This window comes from Drosophila ananassae, chromosome XL (genome assembly GCF_017639315.1).
Source record: "Drosophila ananassae strain 14024-0371.13 chromosome XL, ASM1763931v2, whole genome shotgun sequence".
Taxonomy (NCBI): domain Eukaryota; kingdom Metazoa; phylum Arthropoda; class Insecta; order Diptera; family Drosophilidae; genus Drosophila; species Drosophila ananassae.
Window position 1 is genome coordinate 7,952,204 of NC_057931.1, and position 26,834 is coordinate 7,979,037.

The 26,834-nt window shown below is 41.3% G+C and overlaps 1 protein-coding gene across 1 annotated transcript in view; it reads left to right on the plus strand.

Annotated features, from left to right (window-relative positions):
- The window catches only part of LOC6502290, a 76,364-nt gene that overhangs the window by 24,072 nt on the left and 25,458 nt on the right, over window positions 1-26,834 (plus strand). The window contains 4 exon segments of the mRNA XM_001966144.4: window positions 20,689-21,436; window positions 21,580-21,736; window positions 21,798-21,894; window positions 22,022-22,151. Coding sequence (XP_001966180.3) covers window positions 21,133-21,436; window positions 21,580-21,736; window positions 21,798-21,894; window positions 22,022-22,151 — 688 coding nt within the window. The 5' untranslated portion in view covers window positions 20,689-21,132.

The following is a 26,834-nucleotide window of genomic DNA, read 5'->3' on the forward strand; positions in this document are numbered from 1 at the left end:
GGAATCGGACTCATTCCGGGCCGAGCTCCAATTATGGCTTAAAGCTTTTCCCGCAAAATGAGACTCAATGGGAAACTGAACTCGAGTGCCTGGATTTCTTTCACCTGCTTAGCTAGCCACCCCTTTTCCCCCGCCACCTCCTAATTGCATTATTTTAACGGCCTTAATCATAATTAATATCGAGTCAGAGCTCTGTTTTTTCTGCCTTGCTTACTTTGTATAATCGGCTGCATTTTTTATGTTTTTCGAGGGCTTTTTAATATTTATCTCGGCTTTGTTGTCTTTCGTTTGGAGACTACTTGGTATTCTGCGAAAATCTTAAGAATTCGAGGGTCTCTGGCACTCTCGAGGGGTTTGAGTTTCTTTTTTATGCAATTCAGGCTTTAAATTGTGTGTTTTTTACTCAGAAATCGCTTAAAAAAGTGAGGTTATCTCATAATATATCCTTTAAGACATGTTCTAACTTATCCAGTTATGTCCTTGGCTCAATTTTAAGTTTTTGTCAAACATTTTGTCAATTCTGGCTTTAAATTGTGTGTTTTTTACTCAGAAATAGTTTAGAAAAGTGAGGTTATCTCATAATATACCGTTTCTTGTCTTAAAATGCTTAATATTCTTAGAAAATCTTAAGAATCTCTTAGTCTTCAAATATTCCGAAGGAGTTTGAGATTTCTTATAAAACTCTGACATTAAATTTGACTTTTACTTTGAAATAAAATTTCAAAAATAAAGTGAGGTTATGGTCAACTTCCCAGACATGTTCTAACTTGTCGCAACATCTTCCAACTCCTCCAGACTCTTTCTTTTCCCAAATAATTAACCCTATATAGGGCAGCTCTTTGTTAATTCAATTGCCCACCGTCCCCCAGCTATGATTTTATTTAATTTTCCCTTCTGGCCGGCTCTTTTTCTTCATTAAACTTCTCTTCATCAATTTCGTGGAGCAATTACCTCCGTCTTGGCCATTTTCACAAACCGCAACTGTGACCGCACTTCAACTCCATTCGTTCAACAAAAAATAAAAAAAAAATATACTGAAGTGAAGTGAAGTGAAGTGAGGGGGAAAAAAAGAGAAAAAGGAATTCTTTATTTTTTTTTTTGGAAAAAGAAAAAAAGAAAACCCGCTGGTGAGAGGAAAAATATCACAATTTTCCTCCTTTCTCATTTGGCGTTTTCATTAATGGTTTGGCTTTGACTTTTCACCACCTTGGCACTTGTTGTTGTTGTTGTTGGCTTTCAAAGGCATCTCTTCCACACGATTTTCAAAGTCCTTTCGCGTCCTCCACCCCCCTCAGCCACTTGTCTGGCTGTTTCGTTTACTTTTCACCAGATTTTATTTATTTATGAGCAACTTGACTTTAATTAATGTATTTATCGCTTCAATAATTCGCATACAACTTTCTGCTGGCCACCTTCCTGCCATCCTGCCAACTCCCCCACCCCCCTCTCTGGTCGCTTTCAACTCAATTATAGCCAGGACTTTTCCAAAACTCACCCCCTTTTTCCCTTTGATTTGAAGCCGAGTTTGCTGGCAGCTTCAGTTTCCTTCCTTTTTTTCCTCTAATTGTCTTCAACTAAAGGCAATAATCAGTTTAATTTCAACCCCAACCTGCTAATGTTTCACGATAAAGTTTTCTTCTCTCTGCCCCCCTTTTTCTTTTTTTTTTATTATTTTTTTTTTCAGTGTAAAGTTTTTCGCATTAGATGGACCCTGACTTGTCTTAAACTTTAAGTGGCTTGTTTTTGGACAAATTTTACCAAGAAATTTAATATTTTGGCTTTTTTTCATCTATTTTGTAGTCAAAAAATGTTTATCTTAAATATTTATAAGTTTTAGGAAAAGTACCTAGTATCATATAGCTAAGAAGCTCTTCTAAGTTACTTTGCTTCTTAAAACTCTAAAAAATAAAAGAAAAATATTTAAACCTTGTAGTAAACTTATCATAAATCATTAAATACATAAATTTTATTTTATTTTAATTTACCACCTAATATCTAGAGCCAATTTCTCTCAGTGCAGCAATCGCCTTCCGTGGGGCGGAAAACTTGCGCTTTTCCGCTGGTCAGTAACCACTGGCACTGTAAATTATATTCCGCCGGGTGTCAGTTGCCTGTCACTGTAAGCCTCTCCATGCCACGCCCCCCTCCCCTGACTTTCTTTTACTTTCTCCCAGCCTCCAGTCCCCCTCCTCCCCCTCTGTGCCCTTGTCTTTGCTCTACTTTCGTATTTTGGCGTGTGTTGTGCATAAAAATTGGAGAGGCGGGGGCGGGCGGAGGAAAAGCGATGAAAACAAGTTTTTGAAAAGTCTGGCATAATAACCCGTACTGAGCCTTACTGCCACAGACCCCCCAGAACAAACTCCACTCGAAACGGCAGTCAATTAGGCACAGAAGAGACCTGTATTCTCAACTCCTGCCCCTCGAAATTATGCGCACTTTGCATTTACATTTTGTGGTTTTAAGACCACGGCTTCCACGGCAGGAGAACTGAAGAACTGAGAACTGGAGAACTGGAGAAAGGCAAGTTTGGGACTCGAAACGGACTTATTTACTTAAATCGCTTGAGCGACGAATTTGAAGGGAATCGTTCTGAATCGCTCGCTTGTGTCTTGAGCGCAAATGAATCACTTAAGTTGAGCATACAGCCAAATAATAATAATAATAATAACAAAAGCAAAGGAAAAGCAAGGGAAAAGCATGGAAAAAGCAAAGCCTAAGCAAAGAAGCTGGAAAAGCGAAATGAGTCAGTTAGTCGCTTTTGTGGCTTAAATGCCGCCTTTCCCGAAAACTTTTCAAACCAAAAAGTGTTTTATTTTTTTTGGGGGGGGGGGGGGGGGGGGGGGGGAGAGAGACACAATGGTTGTGGGGGGGGGGTAAGTGGGCGTGGTCGTGGTCCTGGCGCGTGTCTAATAGAAAAGCGATAAGCAATGGGACCCACCTACCCACCCACTTCGAAAAAAAAAAAATATCCCAACTCCTGGTCCTGCTCAGATAGCCAGCGATGCGGACGCGCTTATTCCACGGAGACTCATTCAAAAAGGTCACCTAGCCTAGAGAATAATTTCGGGGGAAGGTCGAAGGTCAAGGATGGTTGAAAATAATGCACAACCCTCCCCCCCCCTAACCTAGCCTACAAAAAAAAAATATGGTAGCGAAAAAATAAGCCAACTGAGATACGCTTCGTCGGTCACAGGCACCACAAAAAAAAAAAAACAAAAAATAAAATAAAATCACAAAAAAAAATAATAAAAAAATGTAGAGGAGAATAGAGAGTTCAAGGGACCGGGTAATATGATTAAAAGCACCTCATAATTGTGGTCAATAGGGGGGTGGGGGGTAGAGGGGATGTGGTGGGCAGAAGGTGTGCAGCGAGGCGATAAGTGCGAACAGGAAGGAATTTAATAAAATTAAATTAAATTAAATAAAAGGATGGAAAATTCAATAAAGGCGAGGTGACAGAATAGAGGAGGGAGCTGGGAGCTGGGAGCTAAAGTCAAATAGATAAGATTACAAAGATCATAAAAAATAGGGAAAGGAAGGAGGAATATAAAGAGTTAGAGGTTCTGGAAGGTGGAGGGTAGTGGGAGATGGCTAATAAAATTAAATAAATTAATTAAAAATGTAGTTAAGAGTTATTTTTTATTTGAACTACTTGACTTTTGTTATACCTTTTGAATATGTGATTTAGAAACCAATTGGCGGACAGACGGACACACGGACAGGGCTATATCTCTAAGAAAACTAGTCCTTACAGAGAGTATAAGCTACAAACTAAGATATATCTTCCTGAAAACTCCTACCCACTCTTTAAAAAACCATAAACCCCATCAGAAAAATGATAAAATATTAAAGGAAAGTAAAAACCATTAAAAAGAGCAATCATTTCAACAGATTTCCTTCGGCCAGCGTCCACTGGCTCCACTTCCATTCTCTTTTATTATTCCGAAATGAAGTCATTTCCCATCGAAGATCATATATCAAGGGAATAATTAACTCGCCGATACGCATTAATTGCTCCTGCTGTTACTCTTCCTCTTCCTGTCTTCCTGCCTTCCTGTTGGTGGCTGGGCGTTAAGGACCTTATAGCCCACTTTTCGGGGCCTTTGTCGAGAAAATTGCAGAAAATTGGAAAAGTGGGAATATGAGGAGCTGCGCTTATTTCACTTTTCCACTTTGCCACTTCACTTATAACCAGTCCGTTAAAATCCCACCACACTTGCCAACTTAAACAAATGACATCCGGTCCTCGCACACATGCCCGCGCGAAGATAAAGGCGCCCAGGATCCCCACTGTTCCCCCATTGTTGAATGATGTATGAAGGAGCCATGTTTTCGGTCCCGATCCCTTCCAGGACAACCTTTCCTCTTTCCGCTCTTTCCGCTTCACACTTGCCACAGTTGGCTAAGAAGCCGAGAGGCACGCAAATACCGCAGTCTCACTGGCGGAATCATGTTTTCGGGCCTCAAGATGAATTAGAAGAGGTTGGAGAGGAGAGGTAGGGTATAGAGGTAGGGTATAGGTAGGGTATAGAGGTGTGAGAGTCACTGCCTCTTAGCTACAACAGTACAGTAGAGATTGTCCAAAAATGGAATAAAATAGCAACCGTGAGGCTACAATTTTTAAGTGCTTTGAAGGCATAGCCTCGGTATAGATTTTTTAAACTACACTTGAAGAAATAATTAAGAAAAACGAAAATAAATAAAATAAAGAAAGAGAGAGAGAGATAGAGAGAGTATCTATAAGAAAGTTAGACTTAAAGATTTTAAAAATAAAAGATAATTAACTAAAGTGGTTTATTTTTCTTTGTGGTTTTGAGTTTCAAGTTCTTGTTAGGTTTTAGTTTTTAGAAGCTTTTAATAAGAATATAGTTTAAAAAAAGATGAAACCTTAATAAAATACTTAGATTTGTATATAAATATTATAATTTTAGTATTATATTAAGAACTATTTCAAAGACAAACCCATAACCTCTACTTAACTCGAGAAGGTGGGGAATAGTTAGCTAAAATTGAGTTTTAAAATTGAAAATAAAATTATCAAGCTACATCATACTTTTAAGAAATATTAATATGAAATACTATCTATATAGTATTTTTTGGCAGTGCACTTGAAACATTCCCCGGCACAGAGTTGCAATTTATATTTGATTCAAGGCAATAGCTCCGGGTCGATTAGTTGGCGCCGCTGTCGCTTGCCGCTAGCACCTTGCCCCACTTGCCCCAGTGGGGCGGCCACTCCCCACTCTTCCACTCGCTCTTAACACCCACCCCCGTCCGTGGCTACCTTAACCCTTGACAGCCCCCCGGTTGCCACTGAACTGAACTCACTCAGCGAGTTGGGCTGCTGCTCGTTACGGCAAGCGTATCAATTTGATCATGCGTGTCCTTTCAGATGCTCCTGCCACCCACTCTCTAACACTCACACACACACCCGATGTGTATGTGTGTGTGTGTGTGTGCTAAATGCCGCAAATTGAAATATGGTTTTCGATTTTCAGTTTATATGCAACCATCTATAACCAAAACCCACACACACGCGTGTCCAAACTCCGATAGTAGCCTGCCTCTGAGAGTGAGTGTGTGTGTGTGGGTGTGTGTGTTTTGGTATTTGTATTCCGTGTGCTACGTGTGTTTGTATTGGTGTTTTGCATTTGTGTTTGTATTTGTATTTGTGTTTGTATTATTTTATCATCGTTTCGTTTACTTTTCAAATTTCAAGTCGTTTGCTTGAGAGGCAACCGGAACCAGTGGCGCACTGCCACTGGCGGCTGAAATCGATTGAATCGATGTTCCAATTGAGCGATTGCCATCGAACTTTGTTGCAAAATCAGCTCAAAACTATATATAAGCTCACAGCAATATATATATAGCTCGTTTTTGGGTTGGCATGACTGCCCCGTGACCGAATTGATTGCCTTTGGTCGGGTTGATGGAGCAATTATGGAAAAAATCTGCATAAATCAGAGCCAGTCAGTCGGTAATCGAATTCTCTTCGCTTGATTTTAGATCTGCAAACAGAAAAGGTATCGAAATAATCGGTAGAGTGTTAGAGGCAAAAATTAGAGGTAATTTTTGTTAGGAAAAGATATTAGAACTATGGATAGGTCTATCGAAATAATCAAATTATATCTTAAACGATTAATTCTTGTTTTTTTGATAGTTTTTAACGATATGTTTGTTTGGTTAGATATAAAACTATCGAAATAATCGATAAATCTATGAAACGATCAAGGCTTTAGTATCTGAAATAGTAGCTATCGAAATCAACTTAAAACGATGATAGAACGATTCGATAAAAGTTCGATAGAATGATTTTTTCAAAGAGTGTCTATCGAAATAATCGAACTAAACTTTAATCCATTAAGCTAAAGATATTAGTTATACTTTACATTAAATATTAATGTAAAAAGAAAACAATTATTAACCAAAAATAATAATACAATAAGCCAATTATAAATATTCCCTTAAATTATCGAATAAAATAATAAAATTAATCGAAAACTGGCAACCATTTTGCAATCGCAGTGTGTTAGTTTATAGGGCGATTTGGAAAAGGATCCCCTGGGCTTGTTTGTGCTTAGTTTGTTATTAAATAAAGGCTTAGTCGAGTGGTTTTTTGTGCCCATATGCGAACACCCCCGCCCAGACACACACCCAAACACACACACACACACACACACACACAGTTGCCCACAAAAGGCGACCGCCAGCCCATTGTCATATTAAATCATACAATTGGTCAGATGCCCCAAAGCGGGTAACATGAAATAAAAAATTGTTAGAAATCGAGAGGTGTGTGGGAGATGGAGGAGGAGGAGGAGTAGGTCCTGCTGACACATTTTCCCATTCACTTTTCACACACACACACACAGAAAGGAGTGTGTGCCAGATGCGCGTGAAAATAAAGCGAAAAATTTCCATGCCTTCTCCATTTTGGTTTATAGACTTTTCGATTTGAGTTAGCATGTGTGCGTAACGGTATATATATATCCATATATACATATATATATTTTGTATATATTTTGTCGTTCGTGTCGGTTTTAGTTGCCAATAGGCGGCTTAGCTAAATTTGCATTTATTGTTAAAATGTTTCATTTCATTTCATTTATTTGCCCAACAATACCGCCCTCAAAAAAAAAAAAAAAAAACTGAAATCCATGCGAAAATTGGACACGTGTTTCCACAACTATGTATGTGTGTGTGTGTGAGTATGTGTGTTGTCAAAGGGGCGTGGCAAGTTTGGTTTGGTGCGGTCTATTGGTTTTTTGGCTTTGGATTATGACAAAAATTTCCGGGGACACAAAATGGAACGGTTACGGCTCTTTCCAGTTGGTGCTGAAGTGTTTGCACTTTTGACTTTTTCCTCTGAAAAATGTTTTTAGGATTTTCGATTGAAGTTGATTTGCCTTTGTCGGCTATTTCGCTTGTTTTCTCTCCTTTCGTTCTTTTTTTTTTATACCGATGTGGTACAGTTTCGCCTGGTCATCAAAGTCATCAAAATTTGTAAGCCTCTGGCTTTTATTCACTTTTTGGGTTAACTTATTGTTGGTTATGGTTTAGTTCAGTTGGCTTAGTAACGACTGGGAATGCTTTTCTGTTTATTTTTGTGGAATATTTCAGTGGTTTGTGGTGATTTGGTTGCTTTTTGGAGCGTCATGGCGTAGTTCTATGTGATTTTTAATGGTTGGAAGTAGAATCTAACGAAAGAATCGAACCGAAATTTTCCCTTGAAAATGTTTTCCACTTTTCCCTCTTCCGGTTGGCACAGCTCCTCCAATTTTACTCCGATCGGGAAAAGATATACATTTTCGTGATCAGGAAACTCATTAGCTCCTTTCTGCATTCAAAACTTTCCTTAAATACCGTTTTTCAATTTTTCGAAATTTTCCCAAGGGGTCCCCCTTGAAAATGGCCGTCATCCCCAATTTTTTCCACTTTTCCCTCTTCCGGTTGGCACAGCTCCTCCAATTTTTCTCCGATCGGGAAAAGATATACATTTTCGTGATCAGGAAACTCATTAGCTCCTTTCTGCATTCAAAACTTTCCTTAAATACCGTTTTTCAATTTTTCGAAATTTTCCCAAGGGGTCCCCCTTGAAAATGGCCGTCATCCCCAATTTTTTCCACTTTTGCCTCTTCCGGTTGGCACAGCTCCTCCAATTTTGCTCTGATCGGAAAAAGATATACATTTTCGTGATCAGGAAACTCATTAGCTCCTTTCTGCATTCAAAACTTTCCTTAAATACCGTTTTTCAATTTTTCGAAATTTTCCCAAGGGGTCCGTCCCCCTTGAAAATGGCCGTCATCCCCATGTTTTCCACTTTTCCCTCTTCCAAATCGCACAGCTCCTCCAATTTGGCTCCGATCGGAAAAAGATATACATTTTCGTAATCAGGGAACTCATTAGCTCCTTTCTGCATTCAAAACTTTCCTTAAATACCGTTTTTCAATTTTTCGAAATTTTCCCAAGGGGTCCGTCCCCCTTGAAAATGGCTGTCAACCCCATTTTTTCCACTTTTCCCTCTTCCAAATCGCACAGCTCCTCCAATTTTGCTCTGATCGGAAAAAGATATACATTTTCGTGATCAGGAAACTCATTAGCTCCTTTCTGCATTCAAAACTTTCCTTAAATACCGTTTTTCAATTTTTCGAAATTTTCCCAAGGGGTCCCCCTTGAAAATGGCCGTCATCCCCAATTTTTTCCACTTTTGCCTCTTCCGGTTGGCACAGCTCCTCCAATTTTGCTCTGATCGGAAAAAGATATACATTTTCGTGATCAGGAAACTCATTAGCTCCTTTCTGCATTCAAAACTTTCCTTAAATACCGTTTTTCAATTTTTCGAAATTTTCCCAAGGGGTCCGTCCCCCTTGAAAATGGCCGTCATCCCCATGTTTTCCACTTTTCCCTCTTCCAAATCGCACAGCTCCTCCAATTTGGCTCCGATCGGAAAAAGATATACATTTTCGTAATCAGGGAACTCATTAGCTCCTTTCTGCATTCAAAACTTTCCTTAAATACCGTTTTTCAATTTTTCGAAATTTTCCCAAGGGGTCCGTCCCCCTTGAAAATGGCTGTCAACCCCATTTTTTCCACTTTTCCCTCTTCCAAATCGCACAGCTCCTCCAATTTTGCTCTGATCGGAAAAAGATATACATTTTCGTGATCAGGAAACTCATTAGCTCCTTTCTGCATTCAAAACTTTCCTTAAATACCGTTTTTCAATTTTTCGAAATTTTCCCAAGGGGTCCCCCTTGAAAATGGCCGTCATCCCCAATTTTTTCCACTTTTCCCTCTTCCGGTTGGCACAGCTCCTCCAATTTTTCTCCGATCGGGAAAAGATATACATTTTCGTGATCAGGAAACTCATTAGCTCCTTTCTGCATTCAAAACTTTCCTTAAATACCGTTTTTCAATTTTTCGAAATTTTCGCAAGGGGTCCCCCTTAAAAATGGCCGTCATCCCCATGTTTTCCACTTTTCCCTCTTCCGGTTAGCACAGCTCCTCCAATTTTGGTCCGATCGGAAAAAGATATACATTTTCGTGATCAAGGAACCAAGTAGCTCCTTTCTGCATTCAAAAGTTTCCTTAAATACGGTTTTTCAATTTTATTTTATTTTGAAACTCACAATCAATGTGTCCAATTACGTTCTCAGTTCCCGGGCTACCTTCCGGCTGACTTGCTTTCCCACCAACTTTTTCCCTGCCATTTTTTGTTGCCGCCGCCTCTTTTCACAGGAAACTGTGTGACGCTTGTAACCTGTTGTAGTATAACTCAATTCCAGCTTAAACAACAAACTGGTGAAGCGAACTGGAAACGGAACGGAACCAAAAGTGCAATTATAGCCCCCGACCCGAACCCCAAATCGAAATCGAAGTTGAAAGAAACTGCGTCAACACGTGACTGACGGCCCAGAAATAAACAGAATGTCCAAAATGCCTTTCAATACTAGCTTTTTGCTTTTTGCTTTTCCAGATCCTGTTCCTGCTCCTGCTTTGCTTTGTTTCTGCCCAAATCCCGCAACATTCTTTTGGGTTAATTTCTTTTTGGGGGTAACCCCATTTGGATGGCATTTTAAAAAGGCATTTTCCATTGCTGCATTGCATTTCCATTCATCGCTCGTAATTGTGGTGTGTGAGGAGTCCTTGCCCCACACTTCCCTACACCCAAAGGCAAATGGCAATAACTGTCATTTCCTGGGCGACCTCCTCATCCCGAAGACCTCAAATGAAAATTGCTGACCTCTGCCCCAAAAAAAAAAAGTACAGAGAGAGAGGCGCCTAAAAGGTTGCCCACAAAGAGCCAGCTATCACGTCCCTTCTCCAACCAAAGGCCATACAAAAAAATATAAAAATCCTCACACATGTGCAACAATTGTAATGGCTGCAGGACGAGCTGGAGGACGACCAGCAGGACGACCAGGACGACCGAGGGAGGCAATGCATAATTTGTTATCTAAATTCAGGTTGTCTATCGGAATGCTGGCAAAGCTATACTGATTAAATTCTTGCCCCGCACTCACACTCGCCCATGAGATGGGCGGAATGAGATGTTACAGGACTTGCATTGAAAATAAAACCCAGAGTCCTGCCCCTTGAATCCTTAACACGTTTCATGGCATTGAATGAAGGACGTGCTGGCTACATATGCGATTCGCTCCCCGGCGCTCCCCAGATGTACGCGAGTCGCAACCGAAACTGTCCGTGCCAGTCTTATGCCAGAAGTCGCAGGACTCTTGGCACAGTGGGCCTCAAGGGGGCTCTTTTCAGTCTAATTTTATTTTTTTTGTTCATTTTTTAGCTATTTTTTTTGAAAATTTCTCATAAGTCTTAGTAAAAAATTTAGAAATTTCTATAAATTGTGTACTGGGTTCTAGAATGACTCTTTCTAAAATGTAATATATTTTAAAAAATCTAGCAAGAGCTAGATATTTTGGAAATATTATTTTCTAGAAAATACCATTTCTTAAAAATTAAATATACTTTATTAATTAATCATTTAAGTGTTTAACTTTAAACTTCAATACTTAAATAATGGAACTCTCTTTAAATATTAATTTGTTAAAAAAATTGTAGTTTTAAATTTCCAAACTTATTTATTTTCTTCCCAACCACTGTATGTTGTTTTTTGGGACCTGGGTCCCTGGTGTACTTGCCTCCGTCTCTTTTTCACCGCCATTGGCTGTCCTTTTCTTTGGTTTTCGGGTGCCTGACGGAGGACCGTGTAATTTCAAGTGGCATTGGTGTCTGCCACTGGCAGTGGCAGTGGCAGTGGCGGGGAAGAGACCGACTCGCCTGCTTGTTTATGCATTTCCAGTTGCCCCAAAGAAGCAACAGTCGCAGGGCGCTCTCTGCTGGCTGTTCGGCTTGCCACGTACTTCATTGGGTCTCGATGATGCAAAAGATTACCTAGTTGCTGGCATGTGGCATGAGGCATGTGGCAGGCACCATCAGCGGCAGCAAGGGGAAGCAAAATGAGAAGAAATGAGAAGAAAATAAAGTAAACTGTATCCTTGTGGGTCATTATGCAGGCCGAACCGCAACCGCATCCGTGTCCGTGTCCGTGTCCGTATCCAGAGTCCTAGCAGCTGACAGCTTGAGGCGCGGCCTCCCTTCTCACAGCATGTCGGATACATATATCGTATCCTTTTCGTATCCATGTCCTGTGGCAGCCGAAAAAAAGATTTATTTATTGCGGTTTTAAGCTCGAATTTGGCCATCAAATCGGGCACGATTCCATCGCACTTTTGCGCCACAGGAGGAGGAGGAGACTGCGGCATCTCGTCAGGATCATCGATAAAGGAGGCCTTTGAGAAGGGATACCTATAATTTATTAAACGACCGACACATTAGAGGGCCCCCCAATTGATTTCGATTTCTTATTTTCGGAATCGGGAATTGTAAAGTTCTCTGCGGCCTCGATTAGATCAAGTATTTATGAGTCTAGAACGCGCAAGAACCGATTGGGAATTACACCACGAATAACTACATGAATAACAATTTATTTTGATTTATTTGGAGCCATTGTTGGGGGTCTTTCTTCTTCTCAAGGAAGAACTTCTCCTCAAGAACTTTGTAGCCAACTTTTGGCCCATTGACTGCGACTAATTGAAGGCACTTTCGGTCATTATCTTCGGGCCATTCACGTACTCTGGCCAGCACTTGAAACTTGTGATTTTGTTTGGCCAAAAAATAGGGGGGTATAAAAAAAAAAGAAATAAAAATAAGAAAATAAAATAAAATAAAAATCTAGAAGCGGAGGAGTCTCGAGTGAAATGTTCTTTGGCTTGGTGCTTGCTATTCCATTGGCCTTGTGCCAATCAGCGCTGCCTTCGTCAGTGCCACTTGTGGCAGGGTTGCACCCACTCAGCCCACCCACTCCAACAGCCACCCCCACCCACCTCCAACATTGTATCCTTGTATCTGTATCCTTGCAGTGTGTGCAGTCTCGTACATTTTTGTAAGTGCATCAAAATTCTTAGCATAAGACATGGACTTGTATCTCAGCTTGTGTTTTCTTTTTATTTTTTTTTTTAGTTTTTTGCCTTTAGTTGGTTTACATTTTTCATGATTCTGTGAGCTTCGTTCCGCTTTGTTTTGTTTATAGTTTATTTTGTTTTTTTTTTTGGATTTTTTTCCTTCTTGCATTTCTTGGCCAAAACATTTTCCACGTTTTCTTGGGCCCGGGCGTCTATTTCTATTTCTATTTCTACTTCTATTTGTTGCCACATTTTCATGTCGTTCTCTGTTTGGTTTTTATGTTTCGCCCAACAAATTTGATGTTGGCTTGGACTTGGACTTGGACGTCTTGATCCATTCAACCCGAAGCCCGAAACCCGAAACCCAACCCCAATGCCACACTCTCCTCCACCGCTCCATCGCTCCACCCTTTTCATGGGTACGTGTGCCCCAGAAAAATGCTGAGAACATTCTTCATTTGCGAGGAGGGGGTTCCAATTCAATTGCGAGTCCTTTGCCGAGTATGTTTGAATCTTTTCACGAGTTTTCTTTTGGTTTTATACTCTAGGATAGGGTATTTGGGGTTTACTGAGATAGTCTGGTCTAGTTTTTGTTCATTTTTTTAGGGTTTACCTTGTAAAGATTATATTTTTAATATAAATTCCTGTGGATGTTCATTTTATACTTTGTTCATTTATCCGTTTATTCATTGTGTTCATTTGTAAGTGTGTTCATTTTCTATGATGTTCATTCCTTTGTCTATTCATTATTCGGTGTGTTCATTTCTAGGGTATTCATTTTCCCATTTGTTCATTTTTCTGTGTGTTCATTACTCATTTTCGTGTTTGTGTTCATTTTCTCGTGTGTTCATTTATCTTTTTATTCATTTTCTGGTGTTTGCATCCAAAAGTGTGTTCATTTCCTTTCCATTTCATTTTCCTTTGTGTTCATTTTTCAACGCATTCATTTTCTTTCTATATCCAACTGTCTATATCCTGATCTCTGCTAAGTTGGAAGCTCTTAACTACCAAACTCCCAATAAAATAGTAAGAGTATAAATTTGTTAGGCTCCTTTCTAAGTCAGCTCCCTCCAGCTTGTTGTTTTTTTTATCCTGTGTGTATCCTGGGCATTCAATCATTGCGAGAGTTGACGAAAGAGGGAGCGGGGGAGCGAGAGGAGTCGCCAGGACTGGCAGCTATCTGAATGATTTTTCTTGTACGGCCCCACCTCAGTAACTTTTTTCAATTTATTTGCTTGCTCTACAAAATCACCAGCTAAGCAATAACAACAGACAGGAGCCAGAGCCAGAGCCAGAGGAATCCTGGAATCCTTCGCCCCCTCCGCCTATCTCCCCGCCCCTCTCCCTTTGAGTGTCAGACGTGACTCTACGTTTCACTTTGCAATGAAATTGTTTTTTCATTTCCATCTCCATTGCCTCTTGGCTGGTTTATTTTCCCCCACAACCCCCGCACCGGCTCGCCTCGCCTCCTTTGGCACTAATGGGTTAACTCGAGTTGGTTACAATCTAACCCAAGGGCCCCTCAAGTGGGTTAAGCCTAAGCATTTGTTCGCCCCTTTTGGCCCGCCAGTGACAGGCTCAAGTTCAGCAAATTGTGAGGATTTTTGTGAGTTATTGTTTGGATCCATTTGTGGCAAGTGTGCTGGGGCAGGGCTTTGGTCAGTAAGGCAAAGGGTTCTTTGGTAATAGAATTAAGCCCGACTGGGGGATAATCAACTTGATAGTTCTGGCCCACCTTTCCCGAGCCCATTCAACCGCAATTCCCCAGATGGAATTGAACATTTATTCCGAGGTGATAAGAGTACGCACTACTGATAATACAACTGATTAAGTTTGAGGGACTAACTAAAATATAAACCCTCTACTATTGCTTATTGATTTTGAATTATTAAGAGAGCATTTCCGTTTGGAGTTTCCTTTAACAATTTCCTAGCTCCGGTTGTCCTGTTACCTTTTCTCTCTCATTTTTCCAAAAGCCTGAGGCTTTATGGCCACTGCCACTGCCACTACCATAGCCAGGACCCTTTGTTCTTCTAATAACTTTTGTTTTCCGGTTCTTTATGACTCTTTGACGGCCCAACAGCCCCGCCGATCAGTTCGTTGCGGTCTCTCCGCTTTCCACATTTCATTTACAATTTACTTTTCGCTTCGCCCTTTGGCCAAGTTGGCTGGCTGGCTGACTGGTGGTTTTTGGCCAACACAGCCAGACCAGTACCAGGACCAGTACCAGTACCAGGACCATAACCCGGACCAGAGCTAGGACCAGAAGCTAAAGCCGAACTCTCGTCGTCATCAATCTCGTAGTTTCGCCTTTGGCGATGCTCCAGTTTTTATGCCATTTTCCCAATTGCTTTCAGTGCCATAGTGCCTGTCTGGCTTGTTGTTTCTTTTGCCAGGATATGCGATGCACGATGCAGGATGCAGGATGCAGGATGCAGGATGTAGGGTAGTGGTCCTGGGAGGCTGGAATGCTTTTACCAAATCCTAGGCGTGATTTGCCGTTTAATTGTCCAGCAAGTTGCCAAAAACGCAATGAGTGAGAAATGGATATTTGGATATGTGACCCTCTTTACCCCGATTTCCATCCATAATGGCTCTGCTCTGCTCTCGACTGTCTATATTTGTGTGTTCTTTGCTTGCCAGGCTTTTATGTCCTTGCTGGGGTAAGAGTGGAGACCGGGCTGAGGTGGAGGAGTGAAAGTCCTGGCAGTCAGTTTAGACACGAGAATCGTTTTTGGCGGCATGCGTGATGTTCTGTCTCTTTAGGAGCCCGCCCACACTTTGTTTGCCTCTTTCATTAGCACTTGGAGAAAATTGGGGGAAAAAAGAGGGATTTTCCGGGGGTTACATGGGGGGAGTAGATAGGGACTCGAGATCTATGATACCTGGTACTTCTAGGTCTTTATTTTTCATCTCTTAGCTTTTCAAAAGGGGTTTTATAGGACTATCTTATTAGTTTGTATTAAAAATAAGCCTGTTTAGCTCTATAGTTTCTTGACTATGCAATACCCGGTACTCTTCCCTTTTAGTTTTCTGACAAATGCCAAAAAGTATGCTATACTTTTATCTCTCAGTGCTCCCTCGCCCTCATCGGGGACCGCCTAACAAACTTAGAAGTGGTCATCACCACCCTACTACCCCATTCCCCCAAAAAAAAACGGACCAAAAGGACCAACTCGCAAACAGGACAGACAGGGGTTTGCACTTTGGCTAGGCCAAAAAAAAAAAAAATCAAAAAAGATAGGGGAAAAACAGAAAAAAGGACTAGAAAAAATAGATAAATGGAAGGAAGGAAGGATCTTTGACCGCTCCATTTGATTCACCTTTGCGAGTGGACGTGCGCAAATCAGTTGCAGGGGAATCTATCAAAATTCCGCAAATAACTGCACGTGTCCTGCGTGTCCTGTCGCATGTTGTCCTGGAAAGTTACTTGCTTTCAATCAGGCATATTGCTTGTGGATATCTGCGTACGAGATGGTAGCATTTCTCTGGCTTTTATTTATTTTCTTCCCCCCAAAAAGCATCTATCTTGGGCATCCATCCTTCCTGTCTGTCCTGTCTTCCTTCTGGCAGGAATGGCAGGACTGGCAGGACATCTTCTCCCCAATCTTCCCAAGGACACTGTCTTGGCTTCTCCTGGGCGCCACTGCTTGCATTTGATTAAGTGCTGGCCGTCGTGTTTAGCGCGAAGAAGCTGAACATGTGAACTTTCTCATTTGAGCTAATGATCCGTGTAATCTGCTTGAGCTTTCTCCACCCGCCTGCCACCTGCCACCTGCTCCCCGCTTTCTCCGCACTTTCTCCTTGGGGGCATGTCCGTAAGAACACGGCGAGAAATACGCCGGAATTTGTGGGATTTGTCTTTGATTGAAATCCTTTTGCTGAAGGTGTTTGAGAAGCAAGTTATATTTTAATTAAAAAATTTTAAAGAAAATTAGTATTATTTTACTTTAAAGCACTGCCTCTATTTATAATTTAAACTTCAAAGAAGGTAGAAAAGTTGTAAGATAAAAAATGGCAAAGAATGTTCGTGTGTTCGAAAGAGTGTTCGAACTTCAAAGCAATAATATTTAAATAAAATAGAAAAATAAAGTCTTAGTCCTAAAAGACTAATGACTCCCCTCACAGCTAGTCTCTTATCCCAAAAAACCCTTTATTTTAAAGATAAAAAAAATGAATCATAAATAGCAAATCACTATCAAGTATATTATATTTCTCTCAGTGCATATAAAGTTCAATGCTGAATGCCTGCTGGGGAAAAAGCTGGCTATAATTGGCATAAGTTTGCACTTAAGTCAGACTCAAAGGCAGCCCCCGACACTCGCACCTTGAGGTTGTGCACACACACACACACACACCAGACCACCCCTGACCCCCCCCTCTGGGCGACCTTTTAATTTCCACACACACCAGTACCTTGGCTTCTCACACGGTAGATTTAACAGACGACGGAGCGTTCAATAAATGTCAGCAATTAAAAAGGCAAAATAAATGCTACTGTATCGCCTGCCAGGACGATAAATATGTACAGTAGGGAGGCGTAGGGGGGCGTGGTTAAGGCAGGCCAGGTGGGCGGCAAATGGCGTGGTAAACAGGTGTAATATTTAAATGCCAGTGCGCCAAAAATATTGAATGTCTGAATGAAGGATATTTCGTCCTGGAATAGCTTGAGTGGCTTTCGAATTGGAATACTTCAGAGCGAGAAGGCTAGCCTCAGGAATTCCGAATTAAATTTCAAAGTCAGGTGCCTGGGCGTCCCTAAAAGCCAAATAATAAAATAATTGAGTGCCTGGCCAGACTCCATTGAAATTCATTTGAGAAATCACACGAGAGAGTCGTTCACTTTTCCCATTTCATTTGAAATGTAATGTTCTAATTTTTAGAAACAGTGACAGTTTCTGGGGAAAAATAAAAGGAGAAAAGGATACTTTTTCCCGCCAAATTTCATTCAACAATCTGTCCTTCCCGAGAAGCGCTACTTTTTTTGAGGGATGGGGAGAGCAACCTGGCTGGCCAGTAAACATTTAGGAACTGCGCCAACTTTTTGACATTCTCATAAATCCCCGGGTCTCTCCGCCCGGGCACTTTAAGTAAATCTTTTCCGGGGCAATGGCAACGGGAAACGACACTCGCCGAGATTGATTCGTTGGTTGTCAGGACGAGATATGTATGGTCCTGGATACAGGATACTCTGTTTGATGCTCCAACCAAAGCCCCCAGGCCACCAAGCACCAGTCCGGGGAACATGATTGATGATGGCCTGACCCCCCAAACTCGTGGTCTTTGGACTTTATGTCCGACCGTGTGCAAATTGGTAGGATAATCGTAATGACGGCCAGTTCGCCCCACACCCCACACTTTAAATCCAATTCCAAATCCATATTCAAATCACAATCTAAATCCGAAAATCCAAAATCAGAAATACTGTCACATTTGGCTTGAGGTGAACCGAAAGTATTTCCATTTGAATTGATTTTGTTTTTGTCTCCCACTCTAACTCACTCCCACTCAAAATATCAATTTCAATTGTGCGGCCAGAGAGAAGAGATATGCAGATGCAGATGCAGATGCAATTACCAATTACTTTGCATGATTTACCAGGACACTGAGAGAAAAAGGAAGGGCCCTTGAATTTGTAGTTGAAATAGCTTGGAAATAGCTTCAGGTTCTCTAGTTTCTAGTCACTAGTTTCTAGTTTCTACTAGTTTCTGGTCACTCATTCGTGGCTAGTAGTTTCTAGTTTCTACTTACTAGTTACTGGTTGCTAGCTACTAGTTTCAAGAAACTGGTTTATACATAGTGTTATACATAGAAACTGGTTTATAGTGACTAGTTTCTGACTACTCGCTTCTACTTACTAGTTTCTCGCCTTTAGTAACTAGTCAAGGCTTGCGAGTATCTTTTCTTTCACTTGTAGTTACTAGTTACTAGTTTCTGGTTCCAAATTTCTTGTTATAAGCTTCTAGTTACTAGTTTCTCGATACTTTTTCTAATCTTAAAGATAATATTCCACAGAAACCATATCATAATAAGTACAGTCTGGCTTTTATTATCAATTTAATAACTACTAGTTACTAGCTACTCGTTGCTAGTTTCTTATTTCTGTTTAGAACCACTAGTTACTATCTCCTGGGTTCTAACTTTCAACTTCCTTTTTATTTTTACTATTTTCCTGTTACTAGTTTCTAGTTACTCGTTGCTAGTCACTAGTTTTCAAACTTTAGGTCACAATTCAATAGCGAGTAGTTACTAGCTACTCTACTCGCTCTAGTTACTAGTTACTAGCTTAAAAGCTTAATTATTATTAAATCTAGTACTATTTCCCCCTGTGTACCTAAACAAATTCCCAGATTTGTGTTTTACTTAACCAAGATATGGTATCAGCACTCACAACAAGATTGAACGGCTGTCCATATGTACAGCACGTATGTACTATTCGGGCATATAGAGACATAAACGTTGCCATATATTGTATATTGTGTGAGTAATTGTGTGTGTGGACAACAATTGAACATGTTCCAGTCGAGTGAAACGTGCTGCGATGTCTTCACCTAATTAGCATTGAGGACGGGTAGGCAAAAATGCAAGCAATAAGCAAAAACAGAGGCCTGCCAACTAGAAACGGGGTGTCCTTAATTGAAGTGCCATGGTATATGGGATTAGGCCTATATTCTTGTTAACCTTGTGGAGCCTCTTGTCTCCTTATACCCATATCCTGAATCCTGAATCCTCAATCCTGGCACGTGCTTTAGCCAGGCGACAAGTTTTTGTGCCTGGGCGACGCAATCTTTAATTTAAATGCCAGCCATCTTCACGTTTATCAGATTATTTTCAACAAAAACAGGACAGGAATAAGAATATAGTATATACTATATACCATACCCTTGACATATAAATATATACTTATTTAGAGGTATGCCTAAGTAGTAGTGTGTGCCTTGAGTTTGTATGATTAGCGGGGTAATGAGGGCATTCCGTCCTCTGACCCCAAAGTTCTAAAGTTTTTGTGGCATGCTGTACACATTTTATGGCACTTTTAAAATTTCCATTCTCCATATTGGCCAGTAAACAATATTTTTTATGAAACTCGACTAATTTTCGGGGATAAATTTATTAGGCAGGGAGTGTACATACCGAAATTGTTTTAGTTTTGTTATTATTTTGACTGTAAATAAAATATGTTATAGTTTTTGTGGAATTTTGAAGGCTAACAAAGTTGCAGAAAGTAAAAGCAATTAGTTGGGATTGCTTTGATTAGGAATGTGCTTGTGTTTTCTTTTGTTTGTTGGTTTCAGATTTAAGAGTAGTAATTTTTTAGAAAATAGTCAGTGAGTGACTAGTGCTTAGAAACCAGTAACTAGTAACTTTTAATTAGATGTTTGTAGCTATCAACTCGCAACTAGAAGTTTGAAGACTAGTAACTAGTAACTAGTATTTATGAACTAGAAACAGAAACTAATAATTAACAACTAGTAACTAGTTTCTAAGAAACTTGTAACTAGATGATCTAAAGAGTAACTAGCAACTAGAAGTTCGGCAAGTTGTAACTAGTAACTGGAAACAGGAAATATGTAATTAATAACTAATGATTAGTAACTGTTAATAGGAAACTATCAACTAGTAACTAGTAACTCGAAACTACAAGTTTAAAAACGTGTAACTAGCAACTAGTAGTTGGAAACTAGTAACTGAAAATGAAGGAGGAACTAGTAACTAGTAGCTAGTATTTAGTAGCGAGTTATAATTAAATAAATCAGTATGAATCAGTATGATCTAGAAGCAATGTTAGGAATCAGTGTACCTTAAATTAAAACAGCTATATAGATGACAATTCTTAAAAAAAAATCTTCACAAAAGTGAAAAGGCTTCAAGGGCACTCTGGGACACCCACTCAAGTCGTTTCTTATTAAATATTTAAGTTGCCCGTTAGCCTTATTGCTAATGAAGTGTTTATGGCGAATATCTTGAATCGAATTTTTGGGCGGAATATTACTTTTGGCCAAAAACCCGTAACCTGAAGCTGTTGACTCAATTACACGGCGTTTGCCATGCAATTTACGCCCCTTCGCTACCTTCTTTCTCATCCACACACGTGGAAAATTTTCATTTTCATTTTCATTTTGTGTTTTTTTTTCCCTCAATTCTCTTGTTGTTGTTATTATTGTTGTTGGTGTGTGTGGCAGGTTTTCATGAAAATATTTTGCATTTGCAGCATCCGGCGCGACTAAAATAAAGAAACAGGAACACCGAAAGCGACAACACATCCGAGGCTCGTAAAGGGGAGCGACATTTTATGACGGTCGCATAATAACAGTAGAGTACAGTACAGTACAGCGAGCCAAAAACTGTAAACCGGTAAACGGTGAACGGTAAACGTTTCACACAGGACACCCACATCCATACAATACATACATACAAACATATCCTGGCCAAAAAGGACGATGCAAATTACGTGGCATATGAAGCGTCAAAGCGTTTGATTCGATTGTCAAGCGCCACTCTGCACCGCCAGCCTCCATTTCCATTTCCATATCCATTCGGCTGCAATCTGCCACACCGCACACACTGCCTCAAGCAGATTGATTGATTGATTGATTGGTTGGCTGATTGATTGATTGATTAAACGAGTGATTGACCAAATAGAGTAAAGAAAACAATGAACAAGAAGTCGCCACTGCCGCTGGCGGCTTTTCTCAGCAACGACGGTAGCGGCCCCAGCAACAACACTCCCGCCAGCGGCAGCAGCGGTGTTGCAACATCAGCTGCAGCAGCAGCAGCAGCAGCGGCAGCCCAAAACGGTGCCAGCAGTCGTAGTGGACGCAGCGGAATGTCCTCCAGCTCGGGCGCCAGCGGCTCATCGAAGCAGTCCGCCGAGAAGCAGGCCGGCCGGGAGGGCGGCGAGGGTGGCAGCCTCTGTGGATGCCGCAAGGCACCCAAGTCGCACTGCATATCAGCCACAGGTGAGTTGGCCCTTGAATCCGCCTTTTAAACTATTCACTTTTTCAGGTACAACATGGCGTATGAGTTATATTATCACTCATACGCACTGTTGGTCCTAGTACTGGGCCTTAACTTATAATCCCCATTGTATGCCCCGAAATAGGCGTCCTCTTGCTAGTTCTTCTCTACACGGCCATGGGATCTATTGTGTTTGTGACTCTGGAGGGGGAACTGGAGGACGGCAGTGCTCTGGAAACGGCAGTGGCTGCCTCGAAGCCCTATCCCCGCACCGAACTGGCCAACGCAGAGATACGATCAAGGTAATAATTAATAAAATATAAGACTAGTATTCAATAAAGAGATGTAATCACTTTGAAACAGAACTGTCGACCGGCTGTGGTCGATAACGGAGGACCTGAACATCCTTTACAAGGAGAATTGGACGCGACTCGCCGCCCAGGAAGTTCAGCTCTTTCAGGTGAGAAAAGCCTGGCTTTTTCTTCTCCCCTTCTGATGGCTAATTGAGCGTTTCCCTTTTATATGGTTTTTGGTTGATTTTTATGGTTTTTTGTCCCTTTTTTCCCCTTTTTTTTCAATTTTCACAGGACACTCTACTGCGAGCTGTGCGACAGTCGAAGGTTTATCCGCCCGGTGGCATACAGATGAATGCACCCACCCACAAATGGACCTACGCCTCGGCCTTTCTCTACTCCCTGACATTAATTACGACGATAGGTGAGTGTTTCGTGGGGGTGACGAAAAAAGGGGGGGTGGTGACCTGACTGAGTGAGAAATTTGCTCGTCCTGGTGCTGTTCTCGCAGTTGGTCGGTTCCTTTGTTCGATTCGATTCTCTGGGCAATTTATTAGCCCGGCCCCGTCCTGACGTTTGCCATCCGAGCCTGCCAAGTGCATGAACCCCAGGATACAACACACATACAGTCATTGCCATATGTGTATGTGTGTGCGTGGGTGCGTGAGACGTTGAGTGACCGCTCCACTGGCTTTTCCCAGTCAGGGTTCTGGGTTCTGGGCTCAGGGCTCGCCTCCTCCTGGAATCCCCTTGAACCTGGTGCTGTTTTTAATTAACAAACTGTCAACTGACAGCATCGATTTCGCTTTCTCTAGCTGTCTCTCTCACAGGATCTGTCTGTGTCTCTGTCGCACACAAATACTTAAACCTTTTTCCATAATTTCCCTTTTTTTTCGCCCCATAGACAGCCCATCCCACCCTTTGGAGGAACGCACTGTCTCTGATTTCAATTAGTTGTAAGTAGCCCGAGGGCTAAGCAGTCAAGTGTCCTTCTAGTCAGCCTAAAAAGGACTTTCATCCCCCCAACCCCCCACCACCAAGCATGATTAAAATGCCAAACAGTCCTTGAAGCGGCATGGAAATTGAATTGTGGCTCAAAACTTGTCCAAAAGGGGGCTAGAAATATTAATTGCAAAAAATAATTCCAAATGGCAACAAAAAATATGGGAAAACATAAATGTGTTTAGGAATTTTGGGAAGCTTCGGAGTGAAAAAGTTTCATTTTTAGTTTTAGTTTTCGGAAAAATAGTAACTTTTTTTAATGAAAAGTGGGGGAGGGTATCTATTAGTTGGGAAATTCTGGGGATTGGTTCGAATGTGATGGGCTAGCAGTAATAGACAATTTCCTCTAATATTATTCGATTAAAAAAGTTTATTTTTGGAAATAATTGAAAATGTTTGGAGATAGAATTGGAAGAGAGAAATTAGGGAGGGTCTTTTAGAGAAATGTAGAGATTTAAAGAGGAATGTATATTGTTTTAGATAGTATATTGGTATTATTTTATTCGCACATTTTCCACTTTGTACATACAACCTACCTATCGCTCAATTGACTGAAGGGAGCTGCCGCATATTGTACGGCTTCAAGAGCGAGAATTTAATATAAATAGAGAGTATAAGTAGAGAATGAAAACTTATTTTCCAAAATATATATATTTTTCTCCATTAAAGTTTCACTTTAAAGGCTAGATTAAGATTAAAAGATTTTCCAAACACCTTTCAAGCAAAGACACATCAATTGGTTTTATTTTGAAAGCCAAGAGTGAGCTTCTCTTAAATCTTTTCAACTTAAACTGTATTATTTCCCCTTTTTTAAAGCAATGGCATAGAATCCGGAGTTCCTAATACTTTTGAAAGCCAGCAAGCAGGCTTAGTTGCTTAAAAATGTATTTAATTGTTGGCTTTCTCCAAATCCTTTCAACTGAAAAACTTGTGCTTGTTCCCCCGGAGCTCCGGAGTTCCGGAGCTCTCTAGCTCTCGAGTCAGGAATTATGGTCACGTACTGGCCCCCCCACTCCTCACGTCCTGGCCAGAACAGAGTATCAACTGTCGGATTTGGCCTGACATATTCAATTCACTGAGCAAATGACCAACGGGTGGCTGACTAAACTTGCTAAAAAAAAAAAAGGATAAGGGGGGGAATCGCATCGCTCACAATCACAATAAACGCTGGCCGTTAAATCAATCGAATTTGTAGCAATCACTGGCTGGTTCCACCCCATTACGGGAATCGAGTTTGAAATCAAAACTCAATTTCGGCCAGCCAGGGGGTAGAAGCTATCTGAATCAAAAATCTGTCTAAATATCTCTCCCTCACTCCCACTTGCACACCATGTAAACATGTGTGTGTCCTGGATGTCCTGTAGATGGCTGGTGTCATTGAAATTATTTTGACATCAGTCGAGGGGGTGGAACTATAGAGGAAATGTAGTTAAAGAGACATATATAGGGATATAGCCTAAAGGGCGGGGGGGGGGGGGGGAGGCGTCAGAGGGCGTGGCAGTAAAGCAGGGCAACCTGCGGTTGTCAGCTCGGGTAAGCCAAACAACAGCGCCAGAAGTTCAACAACAGACAGACAGATGCGAGTCCTGTCCCTTGCCAAAAAGCCTGTTCTCCAACGGCACTGCCACAAAAAGGGGGTAAATCAGTTAAATCGCATGATTAATAATACTTTCTTAGTACTAAGTACTATCTTTTAAACATATTCCATTTATTTATGCCATTTTTAATCTTTTAAGATCAAGTTTCAAGTTCTTTTTTTAGAAGCTCCTCCCGAAACAGAAACTAAAAAGTACTTGATGACTTGATGTGATTGAAATTACTTATACGGTAGCCCCCTCCTCCGAGTGTGTAATTTGAATATATATCTGTCAAGTCCCCCCCCTTAGTGAAAAAACCAACTTATCCTACTGACACATCAATCAATTATGAAACGATTTGTCCCCCAATCGCTAAGTGGCAAGTTTCAATTGTTTTCCAGCTAATGTGAATTCTATAAATAACCAAAAAGAAAAAATACAGTGGCAGTGCCAAAAAGACTTCTGGGGAAAGAGATTTCCATCTCTGAGGAGGGAAATCTCTGAAAATCCCACTCACAGGCCAAGTTACCTTGGAGTTGGGCCAAAAAAAACAAAAAAAAAAAAACAAAATAAAAAACAGACAGACTGGAGTAGGAAATAAATAAAAGAATAATATAAGAACGAACGTCAGGAGATTAAGTCGAAAGTGGTAGTGGCAAGTGGCAAGTGGAAAGTGGCAGCAAGGACCATTATGCAAAATTGCCATCGATTATCTGGTGAGCCGCTGTCAGGACACTCGGCTCATTATTCAATAATGAAGATATTTGGGCTTTGGGGCTTGGGGCTTGGGGCTTACACTCGAGTGGCTGGTTGGCTGGTCGGCTGGCCTTTGAGCTATTTTTGATGGCCACGCCCCATTGGATACCTTTCAATTAAAATTCCATGGAATTGCCAATTGTATGTTTTGTTGTTGTTATTGTTGTGTGGGTGTTTTGTATCCTTTGAGGTCGTTAAACTAATTTCATTGCCTACTTTTGTGCGCTAATGGGCTTCGCTATTCCGGGTGTGTGTGTGTTTAGTCCTTTCGCCCCCCCCAAATCTAATTCAAGGACGATTTACGATTTGATTTGCATTTACACCTTATCCGGATAACGGAAAGCGGATAACGGATAACGGATAAAGCAGTAATCCCTTTCGACACAATCGATTGGCGCTCGTAATTAATATTACACATACGCCCCGTGGCCCGATGCGGTAATAAAATTAACACTTGCGCCCATAAATATAAAGTATTGAACTAATAAATAGGGTCCCCCCCGAATAAGCACTCATATCCGGCTGTGGCTCAATTTTCCATTGTTGTGTGTTGTGATTTATACTGCCTGTGGTTTGGGTGACCCCCTGACCCATGACCCTTGACCCTCTCTCCTCCTGACAGTGATGCGCAACCAAAAACTGGCAATAGCAATTTTTGTTGATTTCCATTTAGGGCGTGGCATGTCATTAGGGCTGCAGAGGGGGAGTGGCTTTATTGTTAATTGGATTTTCTGGCCAAGCGGAATGGACAAGTTTTTGTGGAACTTAATTGAGTCGGAAGCTGACGATATGAGCAATGGACTCTCACTCTGCCACTCTTCCTCTTCCCATACATATATCCTGTATCCTGCCAAGTCCTGTGCACCATAACCTTCACTATTTTCTCCTCTTTTTTTTTGCTGATTTTTTGGCTTGTTTGCAATCAATAAGCGAATGCAAACTGGCAGCAGCAACCCACTCACACTCCCACTCCCACTCCCTCGCCTCTTGAACATAAATCTCTTCGAGAATCAAGAGTGCTGAGGGTGGCAGAAAAATACAAAAAAACAAAAAAAAACAACTTCCCCTTTGACCTTCAGCCGGGCCAGACCATAAACTATTACCGAACTTGCACCCCTCTGCCATTTCCGGTTGCCATTTAGCCTGGAATTATAGATTGCAGCCATAGTAGAGCACCTATGGCCATGAAACGCACTGTTGATTTTATTAAAATTATTTCGAAATAAATTTCAAAGCCACTCCGCCAGGCCTCTCCAGCTGGTCGTGATAGATGACACGTCCTTGTTGCTGTATTATTATTATTATTACATAATTTGTGTGCCAGGATTTAAGGGGGCAGGTCTGGGGGGCAACTACTGGGGGGAAGCCCCCCCACGTCCATGCCACATCCACGCCCTGCTCCGACTCGCCCACGCAGCGCATTGAGGGAGGGGTGGCCTTTGCCCCCGAGGACGCCGAGTTACCGGGCAGCGGGCTGCCAACATACTCGTACCAGAACGCCAAGCTGGTGGATCCTAGTCTGGATTTAGAAATCGCCGCCGTTCTGGCCGAGACTGCACCCGGTGCCCATCACCATGGAGGATCAGCAGGCCGCGAAGCCGTCAACATGAATGTCCGGGCCGCTCTCATTTGCCACACGTGCCACCAAAAAAGGCCTAATATGAGCCTAATTTTCGATATAGTGTTGGCACAACTAGTCTAGTTCTGGAGATTTTATGAAAATTATTTAAGTTTAAGGATTTAAAATAAAATAATAAATTAATTTGTGTTTT